A 24,997-nucleotide genomic window follows, 5' to 3' on the forward strand; every position below is an offset into this window, starting at 1 on the left:
TGGGAGGAGGAGGTCTCCCAAGCTTTTAGCAGGCCCATCTGTGATACCGCGCTGCTGTCCTGTCATCATCCTTACCTCACCTGTCATCCATCATGGCTGATAAGACCGAACAGAGTGGCATCCGCATTCCCTCATGCTGCTCACCCCATTTCCCCTGCTCTCTTCATTCTTCCTTCCCTTTCTCTCTCCCTCTCTCTTGTTTTTTCCTCTCTCTTTCTCTCATTCTCTCATAATCTCTCATCCTCTCTCTCTCTCTCTCCCTCTCTCTCTCTCTCTCTTGTTCTCTCTCAGGCCCTTATATTGCTTATGTAACCATCACTAAGTCTACTCGAATAGCTGCTGCCATCGCCTGACATGGATATATTTAGCCATTATGTTTTCCCCCCCTCCTATACCCTGCATGCCCAAGCAGCGCTAAAAGATTCATGTATTCAAACCCTCAGGCGGTGCAGTGACACACTTACTTTACATCCAGAGCAATTAATGTCCACTGAATCTAGATTACAATGCCGGCATCCCACTGGGATACGGCAATGCCCCGGTGGATGACGGGGGGGGGGGGGGGGGGCGGGCGCGGCACCTCTTCATGGGTTGCCGTCACGTGGCGGTTTGCGGCTCAGTGAGCGGGCACAAGTGAAAACGCCAGCCGCTCCTGTTGGTTTTCTACCTCTGCTCGCATGGCCAGTAATAGCATATTGATTGTTTACATAGCACCAGCGGCTCCACACAGCAAAGCGACAGTCATCTCCTCCCTCCTGCCCTCCTCTTTCTTCGTCTCCTCTATCTCCTTTTGCTTCCACCGTCTACCGAATGGTTTTCTGTCCTCTCCTGTCCTTTGCCTCTCCCCCTCCTCTCCTTTCACACAACTTTCTCTCTTCCTCTCTCTCGCTCCTGCCCCTCACTTCTCCCTCTCTCCTCCTCCTCCTCCTCCTCTTCTTCTCCTCCCTTGTTTAGAGGGCTGGATGACGGCCAGGTCGGAGCCTCAACGGGGCTCTGCAGCACAGAAGGCAGCGTGCCACCCAGTGCCAAGGTCATGCTGGGCGGCCATATTGTATTTTATGAGAAGGTGGTCGGCACTAAGCGCTAATATGGCCCCTTGTTAGATTTATCATCCATGGCAACAGCAGCAGATTCTGAGCAGGCGTTGATCCAGAATGTTAATGATCCCTCCCCCCCTTTTTTTTTTTTTTTTTGTAAATTAGGGAAGCTTTTATAGAAAACTCATATAGGAAAGAGTTGTGGACAAAGTTTTTAAAGGTTCATGTGGGAGTGCTTTGTTTATGTGTGGCACTTATGTATGTGTGTGTGTGTGTGTGTGTGTGTGTGACATGTGTGTGTGTCTTTGTTACAAAAGATGTTCCATTAGCTAGTGGGCTCTTGGCACAATGACTCACGGCTACGTATGTTCTGACATTTCGTGGATGCGGGGGTTGGAAGAGCTCTTAATTGCTTTTATGACCACCTTGACCAAGTAGAGCATGTTTAGCCTTGAGCGTTCACGGAAAACCTGTGTTCATCTATGTTTCCTAGACGGCAGCTTTGCAACTTAAGAGCAAAGTATCACCATGTTCCTCCCTGACCTTTGCCCTCTGTGCCCTGTAGGTGACCCCGGTGGCAGGACCTCCAGAGGGAGGCACGCGGGTGACCATCCACGGCATGAACCTCGGTCTGGCCTTCTCGGACATGGTGGGCAACGTGGAGGTGGCCGGGGTGAGGTGCACCCCCGTGGAGGATGGCTACATCATCGCCGAACAGTAAGTCACACTAACAGCACAAGCAGTACCCATCAAAACTCTTATTAGATATGTGCTGCATGAAAACTATACAGAATTAAATTAATGGTGATTGAATTAAACCTTTCAACCATAAAAAAATGTAAACTGGTAATTGTATCAGGGAATCCAGGAGTTTGCCCTTAAAAGTTTGCCCTTCATAATGTAATGTGGGAATTTTACAATTAGCTAATTATCTCAACATGTAAACAACACAATTAGCTCGCCATCTCAACATACAAATAATACAAAGCTGCAAATCGCCTGGTACAGAATTCCTCACTACAGATCTGTAAGATAATAAACACATATTAAAAGCAGACCAACACCCTCCTTAATACTCTGTATCTAGCCTGGGGTTTGGATGCATTGCATATAGGGGCCATACAGTGCTAATACTCTGTAGTCCTACAAGAAGCAGCTCTCCCTACCATCTCTGTCTTAATGAAGACTGGAGCAGGTCCAGGCAGTCTGGCCCTGACATTGTTGTTTTCCCCCTGCAGCACACTAGCCCAATTCTCGTGCCGTAGCTCATCTAGTGAGCAACAATCCCATAACAGCTGTGTGTGTTTACTTGTGTTTACCTCCCTAATTGTCCCATGCTGTGCATACATCACGTTAAAGCCTGTCCCGTTCACCCTGAACTAATGGAACGTGGTCCATGCTTCATAACTTGCCCGTCTCCCTGTGGCTAGACACAAGTGTAGAGTTACAAACCCTGTGCCTTATGGTTGTTTTATCTGCCCAGGTGGATGGAAGCCTCTGAAGGGAGAGACGAGGGTGTGGATGTGCTGCTAAGATGCTTTACTTTATATATACTAACACTTTTGGATGAGAGTTGGGTTGGATTGCCTTTGGGTATTGAGCTTTGTTGGTGCCGCAGAGAAGAAAAAATGCAATCCCCTATGAAAAAAGAAAAAAATCCTATAATAAATTTTCGAGGGATACTATACAGCTATCACAGCAAAACTTTGAAAATATTATGCAGCTACTGTAGGTCACATAATTATACCATGAAAAAAGCAATACCATAGGAGATTAAAAAAATACCATAAAGTACAATAAGGTCGCTGTAAACTCATTACTGAGTACCACAGACACACTATAAGTCCCTATAGGAATATTATACTGATACCATAGGAGAAAAAAATACCATGAAGTACAATGGGGTCACGATAAACTCATTATTGAGTACCACAGACAACAGAAGTCCCTACAGGAATATTATAGTAATATTTTGTGATTTTCCATTAGGAATAAGGGATGCTCAGCATTAGTGGCCTGTCTTTCAATCAGTACGAAAGGCCGGTGGGTTGGAGTCAGTGGGGAGAGGACAGCAGAACAGAGAATAGTGCAGGTTGAGGGTTTAAATGTACAGCAGCACACTGGGACAGGTCTGACACACTCACACACACACTCTCACACACGCACACACACACACACACATGCACACAGACATACAGGCTATCACAGTCATGGTTCTCAGAGGAGCCCTTAACCTTAATTCTTTCGCTGGCCTACTTCTGCCCTCAGTGAGAGAACAGCTCAGCACTGCACCATCGCTGTAGCTCACACACTTTCACTCTGACACGTTGTGCCACTGATACATGGCACACACATGCACATACACACACACACACACACACACAGACACTAACAACTAACTTAATATTGTCCATTTTGAGAATCAAAAGTAGTTTCAAGACCATTTTAGGATCTTTTCACACTTTTTTCACATGATAGAAATCATGAGATGCCATAAAAATAATGACAACCCATGGATTGTGGTGATGACAGGTACATGCGTCTGGTCCCTAGTTTTTTACTGGGCAGTAATTGAAATTCACTATGTGCCACTTGGCTGTAAGGGACAATTTGTCAGCAGTGTGCTGATCTGACAGCGCTTTAATCCAATTGGGTCCCTGCTAGTGAATTCATTTATGGCATGTAAAAAAAATGGTTGGAGGGAAATTAGAAAACCAACCTGTGACCCCACTAGTCTAACTTTGAAAGAGTTGGAGTATTCATGATGATACTCTGAATTGGACTTTCATTCAAAGCCTTTTGAGGTCATATTGGCTCAATGTTCCTTATATGCTTGTCCCTATGTGACTGTTGCTGTTTGTCTTGACTCTTAATTCAGTCACTAGGCTTTTTATGAAGGAGTGGACTGGATCAGACAAAAAACATACATATTTATGTGTCTTTGATGTTACTACTTCAGAGGAGTGCGAATACCACCATTGCTTTAAAGAAGAAGTTTCAAGGTTTGTAACTTTGAGCAGTCAGAGAGTAGATTTTCTGGAGTGGCAATACTTTCTGTAACAGCTCCTATATCTGCAGCATTCTTGCAGTGGCCAATTTGAGTCAATTTGAGTTTAGTAAGCGTTCAGTTTGAAAGTGATCCTTAGGTTTTACAGCAAGAGCAGGGCTCTTGAAGGAGAAGGAGAAGATACAAGTGAATGTCTTGCTCTGAACAGCATATTTCCATGATATGAAATGTGTGGCTTCAAGGACCAGAATAGTAGGCCTTCAGGTGGAGGAGCAGCAGCGAGTGAGTCCCCTGCACTCCAAGGCTTTGTGAGAGGGAAATATGAATCTTGTCAGTGAGTAAATCCTCTTGTAGCCGCTCTCTCCCATCTAGTCCATTCAAGAGAGCTCTCAAAGTCATTAGTTGTAATTCAGAAGATCAGCGCTGTAGAAACAATGATATGTCCGTCCTCCTCCCTCCGCTCCACTCCTCCCTGCCCCTGATGTGTGCCTCGCTACACCTTCTGTCTCTCTTTCCACACTGTGATTGCTTCTTGTTCTTTATTACTCCATGGCAGTGCCGATCAATAGACGTCCCCGTTTTATTATGTCATTTGATCTAGCCACCTGCAGTGCTGGGTGACGCCTGATCGCATGGTATGAGAAAGCTGTATTGATCCCGCTGTGTGATTTACATTAGACGTGCCACGCTGGCAGAGCACCAGCAGTGTCGGAGGCCTGGTTGTTGGTGGGAAATTTACTACACTCGGGGTAGGGAGGCGGAGGCGGCGACGCGCGGTCGCAGTCTGTGGGTGTGGCAGGGAGGCGGGGCACTGGTCTCATTAAAAGACTGTCGCCCAGGGGGTCCTGGTCGATGTCTGGATGTGTCCCGTAATGAAATGAGTGAGACAACAAAAGAAGATTGCATTTAGAGTGGAAAATAAATCAATGGAAAGCAGAGAATGGTTTTGATTACTTTCTGCTAACTTCGCTCAAGCATTCAAACGTATATAGGGGGCTTCTGAGGTCAAAGAAGTTTTTTGAGAAAGGTAGAATTCCTTCCATGCCAGTTGACATTTTACAGGTTGCCGATAATTTTGCTAACACATTGAATTCACCTCACCTTGTCTTTATAATGCATGTTAAATGTTTTTAACTGATTGCTTTGTGTCTTTGTAGGATTGTGTGTGAGATGGATGCGGCTCCTGCAGACAGCAAGCCTGGTCCGGTCCAGCTGTGTGTGGGAGAGTGCAGACCAGAACTCAAGACTCGCTCCTCACAGCTCTACTCCTTTGTGGTATGTCTGCAAATTATCTGAATCAAATATATACTACATTGTACTGTATCTCCATATAATGTACTGTATCAATAATGTGTTGCACACAATATGAGGCAGAAGAGCCTAATTAAAGGGATAAACAAAACAAAATACAAATACAATTTGCTTACTTGAATTAAAGTCTAGTCTAGTTTATTTATATCGCCCTTTATCACAGTCAAGTCTCAAAGGGCTTCACATACCATCATATACATGTCATATACCATGCTACATTGTACATATACATACTACATCATATACGTACTTCATACATCAGTAACGTGACTCAAGTATTTGAATGTCAGTATACCACAGGCAAATAATGATGTGTTGGTTGCCATGCCGACCGACAGCCTAATTAAATAACCACCGTGTCTGTGTGTGTGATACTGACCTGTTATTTTGACAATAATAATCGTTCCCCTCAACCAGCACCAAAGGTTAGGAGGGGTCTCCATTAGTGGCCTCTGCGAGTTTCTGTTTTTGTGCTGTTTGCCTTTATTGACATCGGATCAGTAAAGTTAAGTTAATGTAGTCTTTTATGCACTTTCTTTTATTTTTTTGTGCTAGTAAGTGTTTCCCAGATATGCAAATAAATGTACTTTTTACACTTTGCTGGATGAACACCATTAATGGAAGCGTTACTCTATGGATGGCAGAAAGAAATAATGCACTCTACGCTATCTGCGAGTTCTCGAAATCAAATGACGGAGTGCTTTTCCAGCATTTTTAGCTATTGTTGAATTTCTGTAGTTGCTATTACAAAGTGGGAAATGAAAACAGCAGTTGAAAAGTGGCTGGACAGCTGGACAGCATCATGAGCGAGAGACTGAAAGACAGATAGATTAAAAAGCAACTTGCTAGAATGGAATAGAAGTCAGCCCTCTATTTGGCAGGTAAACATTATCTACCCCCCCCCCCCCCCGACACACACACACTCATACGCACACATATTTCCGTCTCTGTCATTCTCGCTGTACCTAGCCTGCAGCTAACTGATAATCTACTCTCCCATTTGCATTTGCTCTCACACCTTCACAATTAGCGCTCCCGTAACAATTAACAGCAGCCAGTAATTACTAGTGTTGTTTTCAGAGTACCTGCGTTAGCCTGCTTCCTCAGAGCCACAGTTGGTTGACTGCTTGAAGCTTTGTCTGTGTGACACCACCGGCTCCATTCTAAATCCTTTGCTACTTTTCTCACCAGCAATGCAGCTACTACTCAGGGAACAAGTGCAATCCCTCAGAGAATGCTTTGCGGAGCCTACAATTTGTGCCACCTGCAATTCCCCAATATCGCAGGCCACCTAAAAAAACACAAACAAAAGACGATGCACCATAACAAAAGCGCTCTTCAATTTTGCTGACAACAAAACAAACTCCCTACGTGACTGTCTTCTTCAGCCAGCAGTAGTGGAGCACTTGGCAAAGGGACAGTGCAGACGATGGAGTGTGGGTTTATGTGTGTTGTAATTGTGTTCTCTTTAATTTGTGTGCGAGCAGACGTGCGTTTGCCTCTCTGTGTGTATGTGCGCGCGCGTGTGTGTGTGTACTTAGAAGGAGCAGGCTGCTTTATCTGTGTGTCTCAGGACGACTGGCTGTCTGTTTGGATATTTCTCCATCTGTCTGTCTGACGGAGGCCTGCCTGCCTGCCTGCCGCTGTAAACACTAGTTATTTTCAGACCGTCTTTAAAAAGCTTCACTCAGACACAGAGAGGCAATGCACAACACACAGGAGGAGGATCTCACAGGGACTTTAAGAGCTCCCGGTTTTATCCCCTTTTCTCCCACCAGCGCTGTACTCCACTGCCATCGGCCTGGCAACACGAATAACTGTAATTTGCTGTGGATCTGTGATAATGGTCGAAGGTTTCCAGGGTTGACTCAGAGATGCTGTCCCTTCTACTCAACAAAATATTAATCTCTCTGTTTCTATCTGTCTGGTCTTGTCTTCTATCTCTCTCTCTGTCTCTCTCTTTCTCTCTCTAGATGCCGTCAGTCACGGGTCTGTCCCCCAGCAGGGGTCCAGAGTCTGGGGGCACCAAAGTCACCATAATGGGAGAAAACCTTGGCGCCGGCAGCAGCGTCAACGTCCAGTTTGGAAACCAGACATGCGAGTTCTACGGGTGAGACTTCCCTCTGGCACCTGCTTATACTGTAAAACTGCTCATAGTAGGCGTAGGCGTTTGCTTAAGACTGGCTATTAATGGAGACAAGCTTTTATTTCATTTGCCCATTAAGCTGAGCGAGCACAGATCTGCATATTCAATGGAGCGCAAATGAGAGACGCAATTTCTGACTTTCACAGTTTACTGTTTCAACGTTAAAACCTAGATATCAGGAAGAGAAACTGAGTCCACCTGCTATCAGGAAAAAGGAGAACGCTGAAACAGAGGATTAAGGATTTAATACATGAATTGAATAAAAATACGTGATAGCAGAAAAGTCCAAACAAACAATAATATTTAATTCTCTATCAGTAGTTTGTCTCTTTGTTCTCTATGTCTATTTTTTGCTATTGTACTTTTTCAACAACTTTATGTATTAAATTCTTCTTTTTTGGCATCATAAGCCTCTGTTTTGACATTTGTATCTCCTGGAAGTGTGCAGATTCTGTTTTTATTCCTTTTAAATTGCTTATTATTTTGGAATTTCAGCTCTTGTAGCTGACCATTATACAGTATGGACTTGGTTTTAAAGAGCACTGATGTGCCCCGTTTGTCCTCAACACGAACATCTACAACACCTTTGCAAATAGGCCACTATGTGACTCGTGTCTAATTGGTTTTATGAGCAATGTTTTACCCCGGCAACATAAACAATTCTCAACATTTTGACAATTTTGACCAAGGATAGGTGTTTATCTGCCATCTCCCGCACTACTACTAGAGCCAGGCTGTTGAGACCAAGCATTTATTAGAAGATATATGGTGTTTAATTCACCAGCAGTGTGAAATACTTTTGTAACTTTATTGAGATGCTGCATACATCACTGTCAGGAAAAAAAGTTAAATAGATGATATGCGGCGAGCAATGAACAAAACAAAGCTCCTTTTCCCCCAAGACGATGGTGATTATATCCATTATATAAGGAGCTATATTTCCTGGCTTCCCCCCCCTCTCTTTTCTTTTTCCCTGGTATTATAGTGAGAAATCCCCCAGGGGAAAGCCTCTCTCTCTCTCCCTCTGTCAGAAACTTGTGTAAATCTTAATAAGGTTTTGATGACCTACTGCATCAAACCCTGTAATAATAGCTCGCAGAAAACCTGCTGCTCCCATGGACCTTTCTTCTTTTTCATTCACTCCCCCTCCTTCTCGTTCTTTCTCTCATTCTCTCACTCTATATGTTCTCACTCCTTGCTCCTGTTTTTTTTTTTTCTTCACTCTCACATTCTCCTTCCACCTCACTCCGCCCATCCCTCCTTCCCTCTCTCACTTGCTCCCGCACTCCCTCCTTCCACTCTCCACTCTCCGAGGCTTCTATTTAAAGCCGTGCTGCAGTAGTCTGATTGTAATGCTGTAAGGTTGAGGAGTCAAGCCAGCTTTAATGAGATATGGGGCTAATTACTGGCTTGTGTTTCTCCGCTGCGTTCCTGGCATTGGAGGGAGAGGAGGATGGGGGGTCGTTCTACTACAGGCACACCACTGCTAATGAACTGGGACAAATTCAGGGGGTGGGCAGGTAGTGCATGGAGCCATGGAGAGGGAGGGAAAGCATAGAGGCAGATGTGACAGACAGAGGTGGAGGTATGTGTGAGTGTGTGTGTGTGTGTGTGTACATGTGTGCATGTGTATGTATGGCTGCATCAGGGTATGCAGCTCACACATACCTTACAGTTCTACAGGTAAAAAGCCTGGAGAAGTCTTAAAAGGATGAAAAATATCTTAAATGCAGTTATTAGAGGTCTTATTTTTTCACTGTGAAATGACAGGTTTCTTTGCACTGCATGCCCACTCTTAGATAGTTAGAAGAGTGTTGTTAGTAACATTTTGTTTTTGTTGTATTTGTTTTACTAAACAGAATTGGCCTTCATGTCCCTTAATAAATATATTCCATTTATCCTTTTTCTTATATTAACCATTTATAGTTTCAGAACTTTAATTTGTATTTGTAGGAAATAGGCTGGCTTTGTCAGTTTTGTTTCTTCATTTATTTTAAATTGAAATTAAATTCAGTTCAGGTAGCGTTAAAAAGCTCTTAAAAAGCCTTCAATGTGGCTTTCCGAAACCTGCAGATACCCTTTGCGTTCATGCATGGCTTTTTGTACACTTGGTTTGTATAGATTTAAATAATTACATCTGTGTGTGTGTTCTCCCTCCCTTACAGGCGCACCATGACGGAGATAGTGTGCTACTCTGCCCCCTCCCTGTCGGGGGTCGGCCCGGTGCAGATCAGCGTGAGCGTGGACCGCGCCCAGGTCAGGGAGAGCCTGAGCTTCGAGTACATAGAAGACCCCACCGTCCAGCGCATTGAACCGGAGTGGAGCATCGCCAGGTACAGCAGTAACACCAACACTTTCCTTATAGAAAGCATACTGCTCCACCTGCATGTACGTGCCGTTCTTATTTCATCCATATCCCCATCAATAAACCCGGCACTTCTATCACCCAGACAAGGATTTCCTTTCCGCATCCAGAGCTTTAGAGCCAGCCGGGCCAGCGGTAATAAGCAGACACGGGTCAATATTGCACTTTCAATTACTGTTCGGTTCTCTTCCAATTAGTCTGAGTCTGATAGAACTGCCACAGCCCACAGATTGGACAGGATGGGCACTGTTGAGGCTGTTCTGAACAGCTCAAAGAAAACAAGTGATTTTACTCTGATTCTTGTAGCGAATGCGGCGTTGATCCATCTGTAGAATGTCTTTGGCAGATGGATACGCCGTGCGCTCGTAATTAAAAAGGGAAGAGGGATGAAGACGAGATGGCGGCATACTAGAACAATGCGCTATCAGAGGTGCGAGCCCGCAGCAGATGGCTCGGTCTCAGAGATGGAGTGCAGAGTCAGGAGGATACAGCAGGAGAGTAATGGCGTGGAGGGGAAGGAGGGGAGGAAGGAAGGGAGGGAGAGAAGGACAGAGGAAGGCAGGGAGGAATATCACTTCGGTCATCCGACTTATTCTCTCTTGTGTGATGCAAAGTGCACTGATCCATATCTATTGAGTCTTGGAGAGGAGGGGAGCAAAGCAGCATGGCCGTGTACCCCACCGGTCCACAGATCAACTAACAGAGAAGAAGAGGGATCAACACTAGAGTCTGGGAGCTGTCGACAGAAAGCTAGCGGGGAAATGCATAGCGAAAAATAAAGGATATAGATACTGTATATATCACTTTAGGCAGGTCTCACCCCCAAGATCTAATGCCACAAAAACAAATACCACATTAATCTTCAGTTACAGCATTTTGTAGTGTCAACAGAGAGCAGGAGAGGTCAGCATGCTGAGTCTCGCCTCCACAGTAGCTGTTTATGTTTTCATGAGTGTGTCGACAGCACAAGGTCCATCTACAGTAACTCACTCTCCTCCCTGCTACAGTGCCGGGCCCTAGTACAATAGCACAGACAGGGACACCCCTGACATTTTGAAGGCTCTCTGCATGGCTAATCTAGTGTTGCCACGATCCCTGCCCGGCCTCTTTATTCAGCACGCCTCCTTGACCGGCGTGACAACAAAAACAACAGTAAACAACAAAAACAACCCAAACAGCTGTAGGGAGGGCCCCGCATCCAGCAGCCTTCCTCCTGTTTTGTTTGTGGTGTTTTGTTTGTGCTGTTGTATTAAAAGCCCAGGACCACCCCAGCATGCTAATCTGCCTCAACCGCCTTTGTATTTCAAAGACAAATCTGCAGCATTTGATTGTAGCCAGTGAAGTCAGTTAAAGAGCATCTCTAATCATCCCCTACTCCGAAGCCTATTATCTTCTGAAAGAAACCGGGCAGGAGAACCGGTTTGATGCTCTTATTTTCTGCTGATGGCAAAACTTTCCCAAAGAGGTCTATTGGGGTCAGGAAGTTTAGTAGTTAGAGAATCCTTGTATTTATTTGTTTGTTTGTTTGTTTGTTTGTTTGTTTGTGTCTTTCTTTCTTTCTTTCTTTCTTTCCTTCTTTCTTTCACATGTTATTCATGGTATTTGTGCTCAATTAGATAGTATGCAGGAGAGAACTTTAGAGATGACAAGGCATTTGACAAAGGTCATGATTCAGACTCCATGGTGAGGATTGCGTCTGACTGTGTTTCTCTTCAGTGGCCACACACCCCTGATGGTGACTGGGACCAATCTGGACGTGGTTCAGGAGCCCAGGATCCGAGTCAAGTACGCCGGAAGAGAGTCTGTCAATGTAAGTACCACTATACCGCCGTTACCATAGAGCTAATACACCCTGAATATACTGTATCTACTAAATGCACGTGCTGGATAATATGCGCTAACTTGTTCCTGCTTGACTCATTAAATACTGTATACAAGCGAGCTAAGTGATGTTTAGCTTGGGTAAGAAAGGTCCTATCTATCCTAACTCCCCCTCCAGCTCTCTGCACTTCCCCAACTTCCTCTCGAACCCAGTCATCTTAAGCACTCCGACGAGCGTCTGAATAATGCAGCTGGAAAGTGAGAGTGGTCTGCATGCAGTATTTAATTAAGAGTTTAGCCAGGCTCCTCGCCGTCTCCCGGCTAGATCTCAGCTCCCCCACCCCCCGCCCCCGCTCAGCTCTGTTGTGTTTTACTGTCAGAGTAGTCACCCTGAGTGTAAAGGTCTCCTCGCAGGGAGTTTTACTCAGTAATGACTCTTGGCTCTAATATCTGCTTGCGCCCAACAAAATTGCCACTTCACCACCGCAAGGTCACTGCACTTGATCTGCATCAGTACGAAATTACGGCCTGATTTTTTTTTTTTTGGGGGGGGGCATTTTCACCCCTATTTGACAGGAAAGACTGGGAGAGAGAAGGGGATGACATGCGACAAAGGACGCCCCAGGGGCCAATATCTTAATCTTTATCATTCCGTTAGTATCAAACCAACTGGAAGAATTTCAACCCTATAGGTAGATATTTTTCAATTGTTTAAGGATAAATACGATTTTAAAAGCTGTCACTGTGGATAATTTTGCAGTGAGAGAGCCAGTTGGAGGACAGTAGAGGGTTAGAGGAAGGGGATGTGCGGGGGGTATGGAGGTGTGACTCCGAACCCTCCCCACATCCTAATGGGTTTCAATGGAAGATTAACTGCGGTCAGAAGTCTTTGGTCAGCATAAAGAGCCCCTGTATAATCAAAGCCTGGGCCAGAGGAAATCGTTACAAATTGCGTTTGTGCCCCTGTCCTGGGGGTCCTTGTTTAATTAAGGGGATGGGATTTCCTCTCTGCGGTCTGGGTGAAGGTGGGGAGGGCAGAAGAATAGAGGGGGGAGTAGGAAGGATGGAGAGTGAGAGGGTGATGAGGAGAAGAGTGCTGCACTGTGCCCAGTGCCCAGTACTATGTGCCCAGTGTAAGAACATGTGTAGTGAGGGCATCAGGCACATGCATATCATGCATATACACACACACACACACTCATACTTTGTACAAATGCTCCAATATGTAGTTAGGGACACAAATTGCAAAGACACATTACAGAGGCCCAGAAATACTTACATACATACACATTCACATGCCACACATACACGCATTTGCATGTTCAATCTTATACCTCACTTATAGAATCTCAGAACAGATTTGTACTGCTTGCACACACACACACACACACACACACACACGTGCGCACACTCCTCCCTTTTTTCTCCTTTTGAAATTGACTTTTAATGTAAGTACTTCAATCTCATGCCTCACTTGTAGAATCTCTGAACAGATTTGTTCCAACATGCCTCCTCCCCCTCTGCTGTTCCAACTCCACATCCCTGACATTAGTAGTCTAAAATAGGCCTAAAGTGTCTGACTTGCTTAGTGACTGCTCCTATCCCAAACATCATAACTCTGCCCTGGGCTTTTTGTGCTACGATGTTTCTCCATGTAAGGACAGAGTTTCCCTAAAAGACCTCTGTGAGTTAAGAAATCCCAACAATTACAGGAAAACGGCAGACCTGTGCTGTTTTATGTTTAGAGACAATACAAAAAAAAAACTGAATGAGTGAAAGATTCCTGGAGACCTACTGAAATGGGATTTGACTTGTGTGTGTGGGCGCTGTGCTGTCTGATTTGTCAGTTTCTGAGGCTTTGAAAGAGAGTTGTTCATCTCCACACTGACTCGTCTCTTCCGACTACCAATCCCAGTGCCGAGCAAAAGAAGCATGTGCCGCTGCCTTTGATTGCCCCCACAACCACAGAGAATGAATTTTTATTAAATACTAAGGGTACAATTACCCATCCTTCATCCCATCTTCCCCCTCTACCCTCTTCCCATTTTGTCACTGGAGGAAGGCAAGCAGCGGAGCAGCCTATAGCAATCAGAGCTGCTGCCTGTCAACCAGCCTTCAAATGATCACCTGTCTCCCTCTAAATTGCCTCTCTTCTCTCCCTCCCTTGCGTCACCTGCAAAGATTCACAAAGGAACCAAGAGGGAATAAAAGACAATTTTCTTTGTGAAATGCTCTGTACCTGTCACCAGTTTCACAATTGAAACATTAATCATTATCCTGATTAAAGCTAAAAGGGTTATTTTCTAGCTCCAGAACATTTTCCTGTCCCACAAAGATTTCATCTGCCACATTTGCTACCCTTAAGATGCCTGGACTGGGTGTCACTAGATACTTTGAAGAGAGGCTTGGTGCATCAGGTGCGTTTGGAGCTGCTGCTCATCATGGAAATTCTTCAGTATGTGTGAGGAGCTGGGCTCCTATCACTTCTAGTGCAATCAGGCTGTTTGTCTGAAACACTCGGCCCTAGAAGAGGGTGCCCATCATCCGTAAGAGCCATGATAATGGACTCTCAGAAGCATACACACGTGCACGTTGATGATATTGCATGATGGGCTCTATGTGTAGGCATGTTACACTGCCATACATCTCAGCATCACCGTCATGAGGGGCTCATTAAATCATCATGTCCTCTTGAAGGTCTCTAGTCTGGGTGGGTTATTTCCCCTTTCTTTCAAATCATCCATTCCTACAGTTCCATCTAGCCAATATATGGACAGTAGAAGAACAAAAGGCACTATTTAATGCATGAAGCAGCACTCACAGAGCAGGTTTCAAATTAGTGGCACTCGTCTTAACAAGGCATCCAGGAGATGATTTTTCCCGTCCAGCATGGCTCAGATCTGAGGCGTACATTAAACCACCGGCTCCATTGCACATTTAAGAAGCTGGACTCTCTTGAATACTACACAGAGCTTGTATGGATGGATCGGAGCTGAACTTCGAATTAATGCCAGAACTAGCAGTTGGTTGGAACAGCAGGCACACAGGAAGACAGATACAGTGTAGGAGTAATACAGTACAGGATCAGCCAATGACTAGCTACTGTATGATAGCCTCCACATGACCTTTAACTCTGTGACCCCTTACAACTCTCCTACGCACATCTCGATAGCCCATCTCATCCCCTCTGCTTTTCCCTCTCTCTCTCTCTCTCTCTCTCTCTCTCTCTCTCTCTCCCTCCCTCCACTACCGTGGCCAGAGACCTTTGAATGGTTGAGTGGGCCGCAGCAGCACAGTAGATCCTAGTAATGAATTCAGCCAGAGGGGTTGGAGTGTTACTGCCTTAAAATACCCAGGCTCCATCCAACACTAGAGAACGAAGACAGGAGAGGCCAACATTCCAATTATTTTCTCTATCTGTTGACCTCAAGTCACTTTATCAATGCAGAGCAATGTACAGTCTCTTTCTCCACATAGCCTAAAGGAATGGATGTACTATTGTATATATTGTATTTGATGATATACAAAACTTTGTTTTTGTAGTAATTTGCTACAGATGGAGAACCTGGGGCCTCTGCAAAAATACATAATGAAGTTGTTTGGAATCTGTGCAGTATAATGTCATGACTGTAGATTTTTAAATTCTGTTGTCAAGTAGATGGAGTGGTGGAAAATAACATTGTGATACAGTAGTGTTATTTGCAATTGCAATCATGCAAATAGGCCTAAACCAATTAACCCTGTTATTGTGCAAACACAAACCAACATCTAATAAAATAATAGTCTAATAAAAAGTATTTAAAAACATATCCACATATTGCACAGATATACTGTAAGTCATGCAGAGGTGTTACAGTGTTATGATTGACAGCCGTTGATAGCCCTAACTACAGTGGAACCCAAATACCTCATTAGCTTTTCCAAAACCCACAATGCCCCATTTACCCATCACTATTTATTCACACTCGTTTATCGCTTTGGATTTAGTCATGTCACACTCACTGCCACACAGCCTGAAAAACATCCTACATGATCGGCGCCTTTGGTGCCTGACAGGATCCAGTGAAGGAAGGGATTTATTTAAGAAACAAAAGAGAGAAAGAGAGGACAGCATAGATGGAGGAGTGTGGTAAAATCAGAAAAAAAACCCACAGTATCCATCTCCGGCAGAGCAGATGGTAGTCAGAGCTTTAGTTGACTTGCAAATGCCTTGCTGTTCCAACGTGACAGGCAGTAGGATGCTGCCGGAGCATCTGGGCCTGTCTGTATCACATGTCACCATTCCAAGAACAAGATAGCAGCCCGTATCAGACTTAAGTTTCACTCTTGTATGCATTGGAGCTTTTATTCCCACATTCTGACCAGCAGAATAAAGGTCTAGGTACTGTAGCTTATTACAAATGATAGAGTACAACGAGTTCAAGAGTTCCATAGTATCCATAGTATCCATTTTGGGGGAAAAATCATGTATGTGAAGTTCATTCTATATCTCAAAAACAGAGGATTGGGTTTGTGCTGTTCTATGGAGAACAAAGGATTGCGAACATAATAAGTTTTAGCAATCATTTTGTAAGAGTAGGCGTCAGTTCTTTTTCAAACAGTGGATATCTCATTTTGGAACAAAACTGCTCACATGATATTAGTTAACAGTGGAAACTGAGAGGCCGCTTTTGATATTTTTAGCTTACGGTGAGGTGACACCCGTGCATTCTAAACCTTCTCTAGTATTTTCAGTAACTCTCATCTCTCCCCCCAACACTCAGTAGTGCTTAATGGGATTTCATAGAAGCTGAACTTGGAGAAAGTATGTCAGCAGTCCTATCTGCTTGTGCTATCCATTTTTAAAAGGGCTTATCCCCTCTTGCTTTTGTCATGCACTGCTAGCATGTTAAGTTGCAATTCTAAAGAAAAATGTCACAAAACCGAGAAAAGCCTCATGGGAGCGTTCGGGCCTTGTAGTGCAGCCACAGACTCGCGGCGCTGCGTATGTAGCTGTGACAGCCGTAATGTCGGAACCGTGTTTCTTTCACCCATAAGCCTGGATCCCGGGAAGCAGTGACTCCTTCCTGAACCAAGCCAGCCAGCTTTCTGCAGGCCTACGCCAGACCAATCCCAGGGTCTAGAGTCTATACCTTTTACAAACTCCATAATTCAGCACTCTACATGGTGAAAACACACTCTATAGTCTATATCCAAGAGCAAAACGTAAGGCTCTTGACAAATTCCCCCCTGCCACCTTCCACAATCACACTCCTGCAACCCGCCTCGCATCAAGTATAGCATCGCTTAGGCTTTCACGCTGGCAAAATGCAATCGGTGCACGCAGAATGGGTTTGCATCGATCTGCCTGGCTTGCTCCGGAGCAGCAGACAACAGGTAGGAGGCGTGGTAGTTGCCAGTGTTCGGCAGCTTTGATGATATTTACCTCTAATTAAGTTTCTTCCCCAGAGAGAGAGCTGGGAGGGAGTGAAAGGAGATAAAAACCTCTCTGAGCGGAGTGCTGTGCAGCGATCAATCCTCTCCCCCCTTTCCTCTAGAGCTGAGCCGGGGAGGATGGATGGAAGACCGGCCTCTCCTCTGGGCAAACTGGAGAGCAGTAATAAAAGAACTATAGCTCAACCTCTACCTGAGGAGACAGAGGACCAATGCCGCCATCCTTTGTGGTTGTTGTCCTCTAGTCTTTTACAGAAGACCAATAGCAACGGTTTATCCTCGATTTTATGGAGGCTTCCTCCTCAATAAAGACAGATTTAATGACAGACAGTAAATCCGCTGTTCTCCTTTTTTTCTGAAAAAAAAGAGGATTTTATATGCACATTATTACACCGCTGAGCTCCCTGCAGGGCTCTTGTCGATACCAATGTGTTTCAGTTAAGATCACACTTTGGGTTGTAATAAACAGAAGGCTCTACACTGGATCAGCTTGAAACACTTGCTTGGTGTTTTATTTTGGAACCAGAGGAAAAAAAGACCAAAGCTGAACTGTGCTGTACCGTCTAAGTTTATCCTGGTTGACTGGTTCATATTTCATGTTTCATTTCAGGGTGCTTAGGTTATCAGAGCATGATGTGTAGCCTGCTAGTGTGCAACACATCCCCAATAGCTTCTCAAAAAAGTGGATTTTCTCTCTAACACATTTTTTCTCTCTTTTCTACACTTCATATCTCTGTCTCTGTCTCTGTCTCTGTCTCTGTCTCTCTCTCTCTATCTCTCTCTCTCTCCCTCTCTCTCTCTGCCCCTCTCCCCAGGTGTGCAAAGTACTGAACACCACCAGTATGAGTTGCTTCGCTCCCTCCCTGATGGCAGAGTACCGTCCCGGTCTGGACACGGTGAAGCACGCGGACGAGTTTGGCTTCATCTTCAACAACGTCCAGGCGCTGCTGGTCTTTAACAACACCAACTTCCTCTACTACCCCAACCCTTACTTTGAGCCCCTGAGCACCAACGGGGTCCTGGAGCAAAAACCGGGCTCACCCATCATTCTCAAGGTACAGGAAATACAGATTATTAGGTGTAATGGGTGACAGAAAGTTTTCAGATTCAACCCCCACAACAGCCATGTGTCCTATGATGTTTTTCTAAGCTTTTATTTTTTTTTGTCATTATTTGGGTTTAATAAGCCTTATACCTGGAATAAATATAATTCATTGAGTAATATATTTCAAGCATTTCTTTGTGTATTCTTTCATCCTGAATGGGGATTGTTCCTTTGTTAATGCAATAGTGAAAGGGCGTCATCCTCTTTGATCACAGTAGTGAATTATATCTGGCCGCAGCTGTGCCACAACAAAGGGTGCTAATTTACAGTGTATTCAGGTGACATATTGTGTTGTGTGAGTTGTTACATTTCCCTGGTCTACACTGAGTGTGTGTCTGTGCGGTCACATGTGAGTGTGTCTTGAGTTTACTCGCCCCCCCTCTGCCCATCTCCATGTGCCCACAGGGCAGAAACCTGGTTCCCCCAGCGTCAGGAGGGGTGAAGCTTAACTACACGGTGCTGATAGGAGAGACGCCCTGCTCTGTCACCGTGTCTGAGAGCCAGCTGCTGTGTGAGCCGCCCAACCTCACCGGACAATACAAAGTCATGGTCAGTATGGGCAAGTCTCTCTCTCTCTCTCTCTCTCTCTCTCTCTCTCTCTCCCTGTCCCTGTTCTGTCGTTCTTTCTTTCATTCATTCATTCATTTGTCCTCTGTTTTTTGTGTCTGTGTGTTACTTTCTCTCTCACTCTCCTTCCGTCTTTCCTCGTATTTGTGATTTCCTCTTCATAACTGTTGGCCTCTAAACTCCATTATTTTAAAAAGTATTTAAAGTATTAAGCTCTCATCATTGTTCATTCAGCTGAAGGAAAGGGGTCAAAGGGAGAGCAGCATGACTGTGCTCTAGCTGTCAAAAGGTTCTGCAAGAATCCACTGCAATTATTTCTAGTTGCCAGCTCACTTATTGAGTGCGAGCCCCAGACTGCTTCTCTCTCAACGTCAGTGTGTAGGTGGCTGCATGTGTTTGCACTCAGTGTCAGTTTCAGCAGATAATATTTACCTACGTTTTGGCAGGGTTTTAGGGGGAGTTGGCCGATGCATTATTGTGTATCAGTTATCATGTGGTGGATCTCCACGATGCAGACTATGTATCAGTCTGCTTCCGTTCATATCTCACCACTGACTGGATTTTGACGAAATATGAGGAAATGATGCGTCTTACCACTGTGTTTCAGTATTTTCTACACAAAGGACAAACAAGACGGACAAGCAGGATGAAATATTTGTCAGAGTGGGAATCTCATCATTTTTGAGGATGACATGTTTACTGGACGTCTTCATGCAATATGGATAAAGCAAAGACTAACTATGATTGTGTGTGTGTGTGTGTGTGTCTCCAGGTCCAGGTAGGTGGTCTCCACGTCTCCCCAGGTGCGGTCCACATCCTGTCCGACAGCCTGCTGACCCTGCCGGCCATCGTCAGCATCGCTGCCGGCGGAGGCCTCCTTCTCATCATCGTCATCCTCGTCCTCATCGCCTATAAGCGCAAGTCCCGCGAGAATGACCTCACCCTCAAGCGCCTGCAGATGCAGATGGACAACCTGGAGTCGCGGGTCGCCCTGGAGTGCAAGGAAGGTCAGTATTAGAGCAATATAGATGCCATACAGATTAAGTGCAGCACTGTATAGAAGCCTACTTTAAGTTCATCAGGTGACATCAGAGCGCCACAGTGAGGGGCATTATGGGTCTGCTTTGGTTGGAATTTCCATTTAGAGCCAGTAATGTTAGAAGCTGGTCCATCGTTCATCTAGATGAATGGGACTGTGAATGAGGTGCAGTTGTGCATGCTGTAATCATATGACAGACATAAATGGGTATTTCTGCTTATTGCATAGTAAGTAAATTACGGGTGGTCTATGTGTGTTAAATAATGCAGAGAAAATTGCTCTAAATCTGGGTCATCGAGTCATCTTGGTATATATCGCAACACACAGATTCTGTTAGTTTGCCCTACACGCGACCCTTCTCGTCACGCACTGAATGCACGCTGTGCCTATTACTCACTAGTTTGCATACTGTGCACACACACACACATACACACACAAGCACAGTGAGACTTACACACACGCTTACAGATTAACTCAACAGAGTAAACCTCTTCCCAGCAAGAGATGTGTAACACATCATGTTTATTTCATTTTATCATGGCTCACCTAGAGAGGTACTGCCACAGATGTATGTTTTTATGCAATGTGTGCATCTGTGTGCTTGTGCCTATGTGTCCGTGTGTGTGTGTGTGTATGTGTGTGGGTGTGTGCGTGTGAGTGTGTGTGCATGTGTTTGGGTTCCACATAAGAGGACAGTGGATATCATTAAGTGTCTTTTATCAAGTTGTGTCACTGCTGTACAGCACACACAGCTGCATTGACACACACCGCTCCCTGATGGCCCGGGGTTAAGAGAGGGCACAGGCGTCCATCTGACCTTTGACCCTCTGCCCAGTGGGAGGACAGCATGCAGCCTTGGCCTCACCTCTAAACAGTGGTTCCCCAAGAGCACATTCAGTTACACGTGGATGCTCTGAAATAAACTGCTGATTGGCCCTTAATGTCATCATTCGGGTCATTACAGCCAATCAATGAAAGAGCAAGAGTGGGGTCTATGTTTGACGGTGTCCGGGGGGTTTCATCAGCCGGGTAGGACCTTATTAAAATGGCCGGTTACTTATCCCCTCCATCCAGCCTTGATAGGCTCACACAGTCTTAGGCATCAAGCCCCCAGACTGGCCAAATGACAAACAGACAGACAGACAGACAGGCAGGCAGACAGACAGACAGACAGACAGGCAGGCAGGCAGATAGACAGAACAGACAAACAGGCAAATCAGTCACACACAGACAGCCTTGGGAAAGGAGAAGATTAATGTTTTAACCATTAGCGGTGGCTAGGAGTATACTGCCCCGAGGGGTGGATTTAGATGGGTACCTGGGTTCCTCCTTATGAGGGTATATACTGCAGGATCCATGTGTGCCTGTGAGCCCGTTATGTTGGTGTGTAAGCCCAGGAGTTGCGGGCTAGGGGCTGAGACGCATGGGGCCGGGATGGTGGGGGCTGTGACTGGTTGGGGGTGGTGGGGGTGTTAGGGGACTGCTGCTGCTCCTGTGATAGGCTGCAGACAGGGAGTCTCCCCCAGGGGCGGTGAAGCACAGCAACAGAGCCGTGGGCCTGAACAGGACTCAGTCAGGATGGAGCCAATTAACTAGTGCTCACCTGCAGTCTCACACTGAGACGACACACACTCTTTGGGGCCCCAGCTACAGCCAATTTACTGGCCGGTAGATAAAAATGACTGAGATGGGGAGGTGCGTGTGTGTGTGTGTGTGTGTGTGTGTGTGTGTGTGTGTGTGTGTGTGTGTGTGTGTGTGTGTGTGTGGGGGGGGGGGGGGGGGGGGGGGGGGGGGGGGGTGTCAGGGAGCTATCTGTGTGAGCTCAGTCCTGCTTTTTTTAAGAGAAAAATGTGAAATATTGAGTTTCTCTGACATGAAGACTATCTTGGGCTTTAACTGTCAGCTTCATCATAATGGTAGTAAATACCATGAAGATAAGAAGGATTCACCTATTTGGTCTTTGGGGATTAAAGGGAGATTTTATTTTTATGCTGCATGTCTGAGGCAGTATTCCCTCCAATTGGTCTTTCTTTCTTTCTTTCTTTCTTTCTTGCTTTCTTGCTTTCTTGCTTTCTTGCTTTCTTGCTTTCTTGCTTTATTTGTGTTTCTATGTATTTTGTATTTACTTATCTATTTTCTATCTTCCTTGCTTCCTTCTCTGCTTCCCTTCTTCTTTCCTTTCTTCCTTCCTTCCTTCCTTCCTTCCTTCTCCTCCCCAGCCTTTGCTGAGCTGCAGACGGACATCAATGAGCTGACCAGTGACCTGGACAGAGCCGGTATCCCCCATCTGGACTACAGGACCTACGCCATGAGGGTGCTGTTCCCCGGCATTGAGGATCACCCCGTCCTCAGAGAGCTGGAGGTAACGACACACAGAGAGACAGAGACAGACAAAGAGAGAGAGAGAAAATGATAGAGATGCATATGTAGCAAAGGGCTTAAGAGAGGGCAAGAAAAAGACGGAGAGATAGGGAGAGAGTGGCAGTGTGTATCTTCCCTTAACGCTCCCCCTGCGGCGTAACCTCCATAAGCGACAGAGAGCTGGAGGGGGAACGGATACCAGCGTGCCACTCAGTCTTTCTACCCTCTGGTCTCTCACACTTCCACACACACACACACACACACACACACATAGCAGCCAATACACACCTCACATGCAAGCTCTCTCATGGAAAACAGGGCGCAGCGCAGGGTCCCAGCACGTGGTTATTTCATCCACCAGTGGCTGCAGTATGAGGGGTAATGAACTGAGTAATTCCCAATCCTCAGGCAGGACTGTGGGTTCCTCCGCTGGGGAAAAAAAAACTGGCTGGTTAACACTTTTCGTTCCTCTTTATGGGACAGACCAGTGCACTGCTGGGAAATGGGTCGGTTTTATGCGGCACTCATGGAGTGGTGTCCAGAGGATGAGTCCATCAGGGATAAAGAGGTTCAGTGTGATAGGGGTCTGCCTTTTTGTGCAGGCGAGGGGAGGATGGGATCGGTTTTCCAGGCATGGTTAGGTTGGAGTGATGGTTAAGGTCGGGCTGTATACCTCTGTATGCAGGAGGTCAAAGGCAATTTTTCTACACTTCTCAAAACAGTGATGTTCAGTCAAGCTGCATAAACAAAGCTGTTTGTGTGTTTGGGCTTTCTTTGCCTGATTCAAAGGACCAAAATGAGATATTCAAACTTCTGAAAAAAAAGTGATGCCTACTATTATATTGTAAAATTGATCTAACAACAACAAAATATATAGTGCTTTTTAAAGAATAGTCCTTGGTTGACAAAATAGTCCCATATTTACATGCAAGATACTGCTAGATATTTTAGATATTGAACAATGAACTTACTAATAGTTTTGTTTTCCTCAAATAGTTTTATCATTTTGAAAATGAACTCTTCAACTCTTCATACTGCATTGTCTTGCCAAGGCAATTCATGTGACACATGACTTGAAAGTGAAATGGCTGCTAACTAAGGGTACAATGCTCTTCAACAGACCAGAGGCAATAATTGATTAAACTCTTCTCATTTACTTACCAGGAGTGGGACCTTCTATCAGTCTTGAGTGAAACATGAACAAGGTTTTTGTGCCTTTGGATAAATTCTTATTTTGTGTGAGACAAGGTCAAGAAACCAATTGAGAGCAGCAGTCCATTTCAAAACACAATTCAACCTAGCCCTCAAATGATTACTGGGCATTTATTAGCCGTGACATGCTGCGCTGTTGTCGTTCTCCCCTGTCCAGGTGTCCGGGAACGGCCAGCTGAATGTGGAGAAGGCCCTGAAGCTGTTCGGCCAGCTCATCAACAACAAAGTGTTCCTGCTCACCTTCATCCGAACGCTGGAAATGCAGCGCTCGTTCTCCATGAGGGATCGCGGCAACGTGGCCTCGCTCATCATGACGGCCCTGCAGGGACGACTGGAGTACGCCACCGACGTCCTCAAACACCTGCTGTCGGACCTCATCGACCGCAACCTGGAGAGCAAGAACCACCCCAAACTGCTGCTGCGCAGGTGAGACAGCACTCACTCAGACACACATGTAGTGGATAGAGATTAAAAATTGCGCCAAAAAGCTTTTTATATCCAACATTTAACTGAGAACAAATGCTCTTTTGTGAAGACATGAATTAAAGTTCCTGTTTACATTTTGAAATGATTGACTTGGTTAATGCAGGAAAACAGATGAACATAATAAATATATAAAACAATAAATGCCCTCCATATTATACATGACCATGCTCATAAACATGCATGCAAACACTGTGTGCTCTGCAGAAATGTTGGAGAAGTTTTATTCATTTCAGTCAAAAACAACTATACATATTGTAAAATCTATGCGTCTTTGCCCAGAGGATAACAATGACGGTATTGAAAACATTTATTTCCAATGCACTCCGCAGCTGAAAACAAGTAAAAAAGCATACAGCTGTAGGAGGATGTTGATAGATATAGACAGATGGATGGGGATTGGCACTGTGTGTTTTTCCTTTTTTCTGGTGGGTGGATGCATACTGATTTTCCCCTGTGCTCGCATGTAAACATTCCACGCAGTAAGCCTGGTAATGAGTACTACTTCTACTATATGTTGAGATAAATGCCATCCACTCTGCAGAAGTATCTAAATTCTCTGCAGAATCCTCTGCAGACCCTTACCCTAACTCTCTCTATCTCTCTCTCTCTCTCTCTCCCCCTCTCTCTCTCGCAATGCCAATGTCAGTCTCACTTATCCTCCAGGCTCGGGCTCCTTATAAAACATTCAGCAGCGGTTCAACTTAACTTTTCTCTCTCTCTCTGTCTCCAGCGTACATTGTTTTCCGGGGGACTTGGGATGATGTGCTAAATCTTTAAATACCGACCAAGTCCTTGCCCAAGTGTCCTCCGTATGCTTTAGTGGCTCTGTAGGCGTAGCAGTGGTTAAGCAATGACAAACCTTAGTCCACTCAAAATGTCCAGAGCACAGGCCCTGTGAACCGGCTTCCTGAGGACACTGCGTGTGTGTGTGTGTGTGTGTGTGTGTGTGCCTGCCTGCCTGTGTACTTTTGTGCGCATGTATATGTGAGTCAGAAACAGCAAGAGCGAGAGAGAGGCAGCCGCTATACTTTCAAACAGCGGTCTCATTTTGATGTTAATTTGCCTCGGTGCTTTCTATTATGAAAACCGTCATTAATAGTCAAGTCA

At 45.2% G+C, this 24,997-nt stretch overlaps 1 protein-coding gene across 1 annotated transcript in view; it reads left to right on the forward strand.

Annotated features, from left to right (window-relative positions):
- Window positions 1-23,834, forward strand: part of LOC139648789 (plexin-A2-like) — a 122,042-nt gene extending 98,208 nt beyond the window's left edge. The window contains exons 12-21 of the mRNA XM_071525027.1: window positions 1,603-1,754; window positions 5,202-5,319; window positions 7,329-7,465; window positions 9,667-9,834; window positions 11,583-11,676; window positions 17,936-18,175; window positions 18,631-18,774; window positions 19,565-19,799; window positions 22,051-22,193; window positions 23,562-23,834. Coding sequence (XP_071381128.1) covers window positions 1,603-1,754; window positions 5,202-5,319; window positions 7,329-7,465; window positions 9,667-9,834; window positions 11,583-11,676; window positions 17,936-18,175; window positions 18,631-18,774; window positions 19,565-19,799; window positions 22,051-22,193; window positions 23,562-23,834 — 1,704 coding nt within the window. The remainder of the gene's footprint in view (window positions 1-1,602; window positions 1,755-5,201; window positions 5,320-7,328; window positions 7,466-9,666; window positions 9,835-11,582; window positions 11,677-17,935; window positions 18,176-18,630; window positions 18,775-19,564; window positions 19,800-22,050; window positions 22,194-23,561) is intronic.
- The last annotated feature ends 1,163 nt before the right edge of the window (window positions 23,835-24,997 follow it).

This window comes from Centroberyx affinis, unplaced genomic scaffold (assembly GCF_046629955.1).
Source record: "Centroberyx affinis isolate AG114_WGS23_722 - 3 ecotype Tasmania unplaced genomic scaffold, CSIRO-AGI_Caff_v1 ptg001258l_1, whole genome shotgun sequence".
Taxonomy (NCBI): Eukaryota; Metazoa; Chordata; class Actinopteri; order Beryciformes; family Berycidae; genus Centroberyx; species Centroberyx affinis.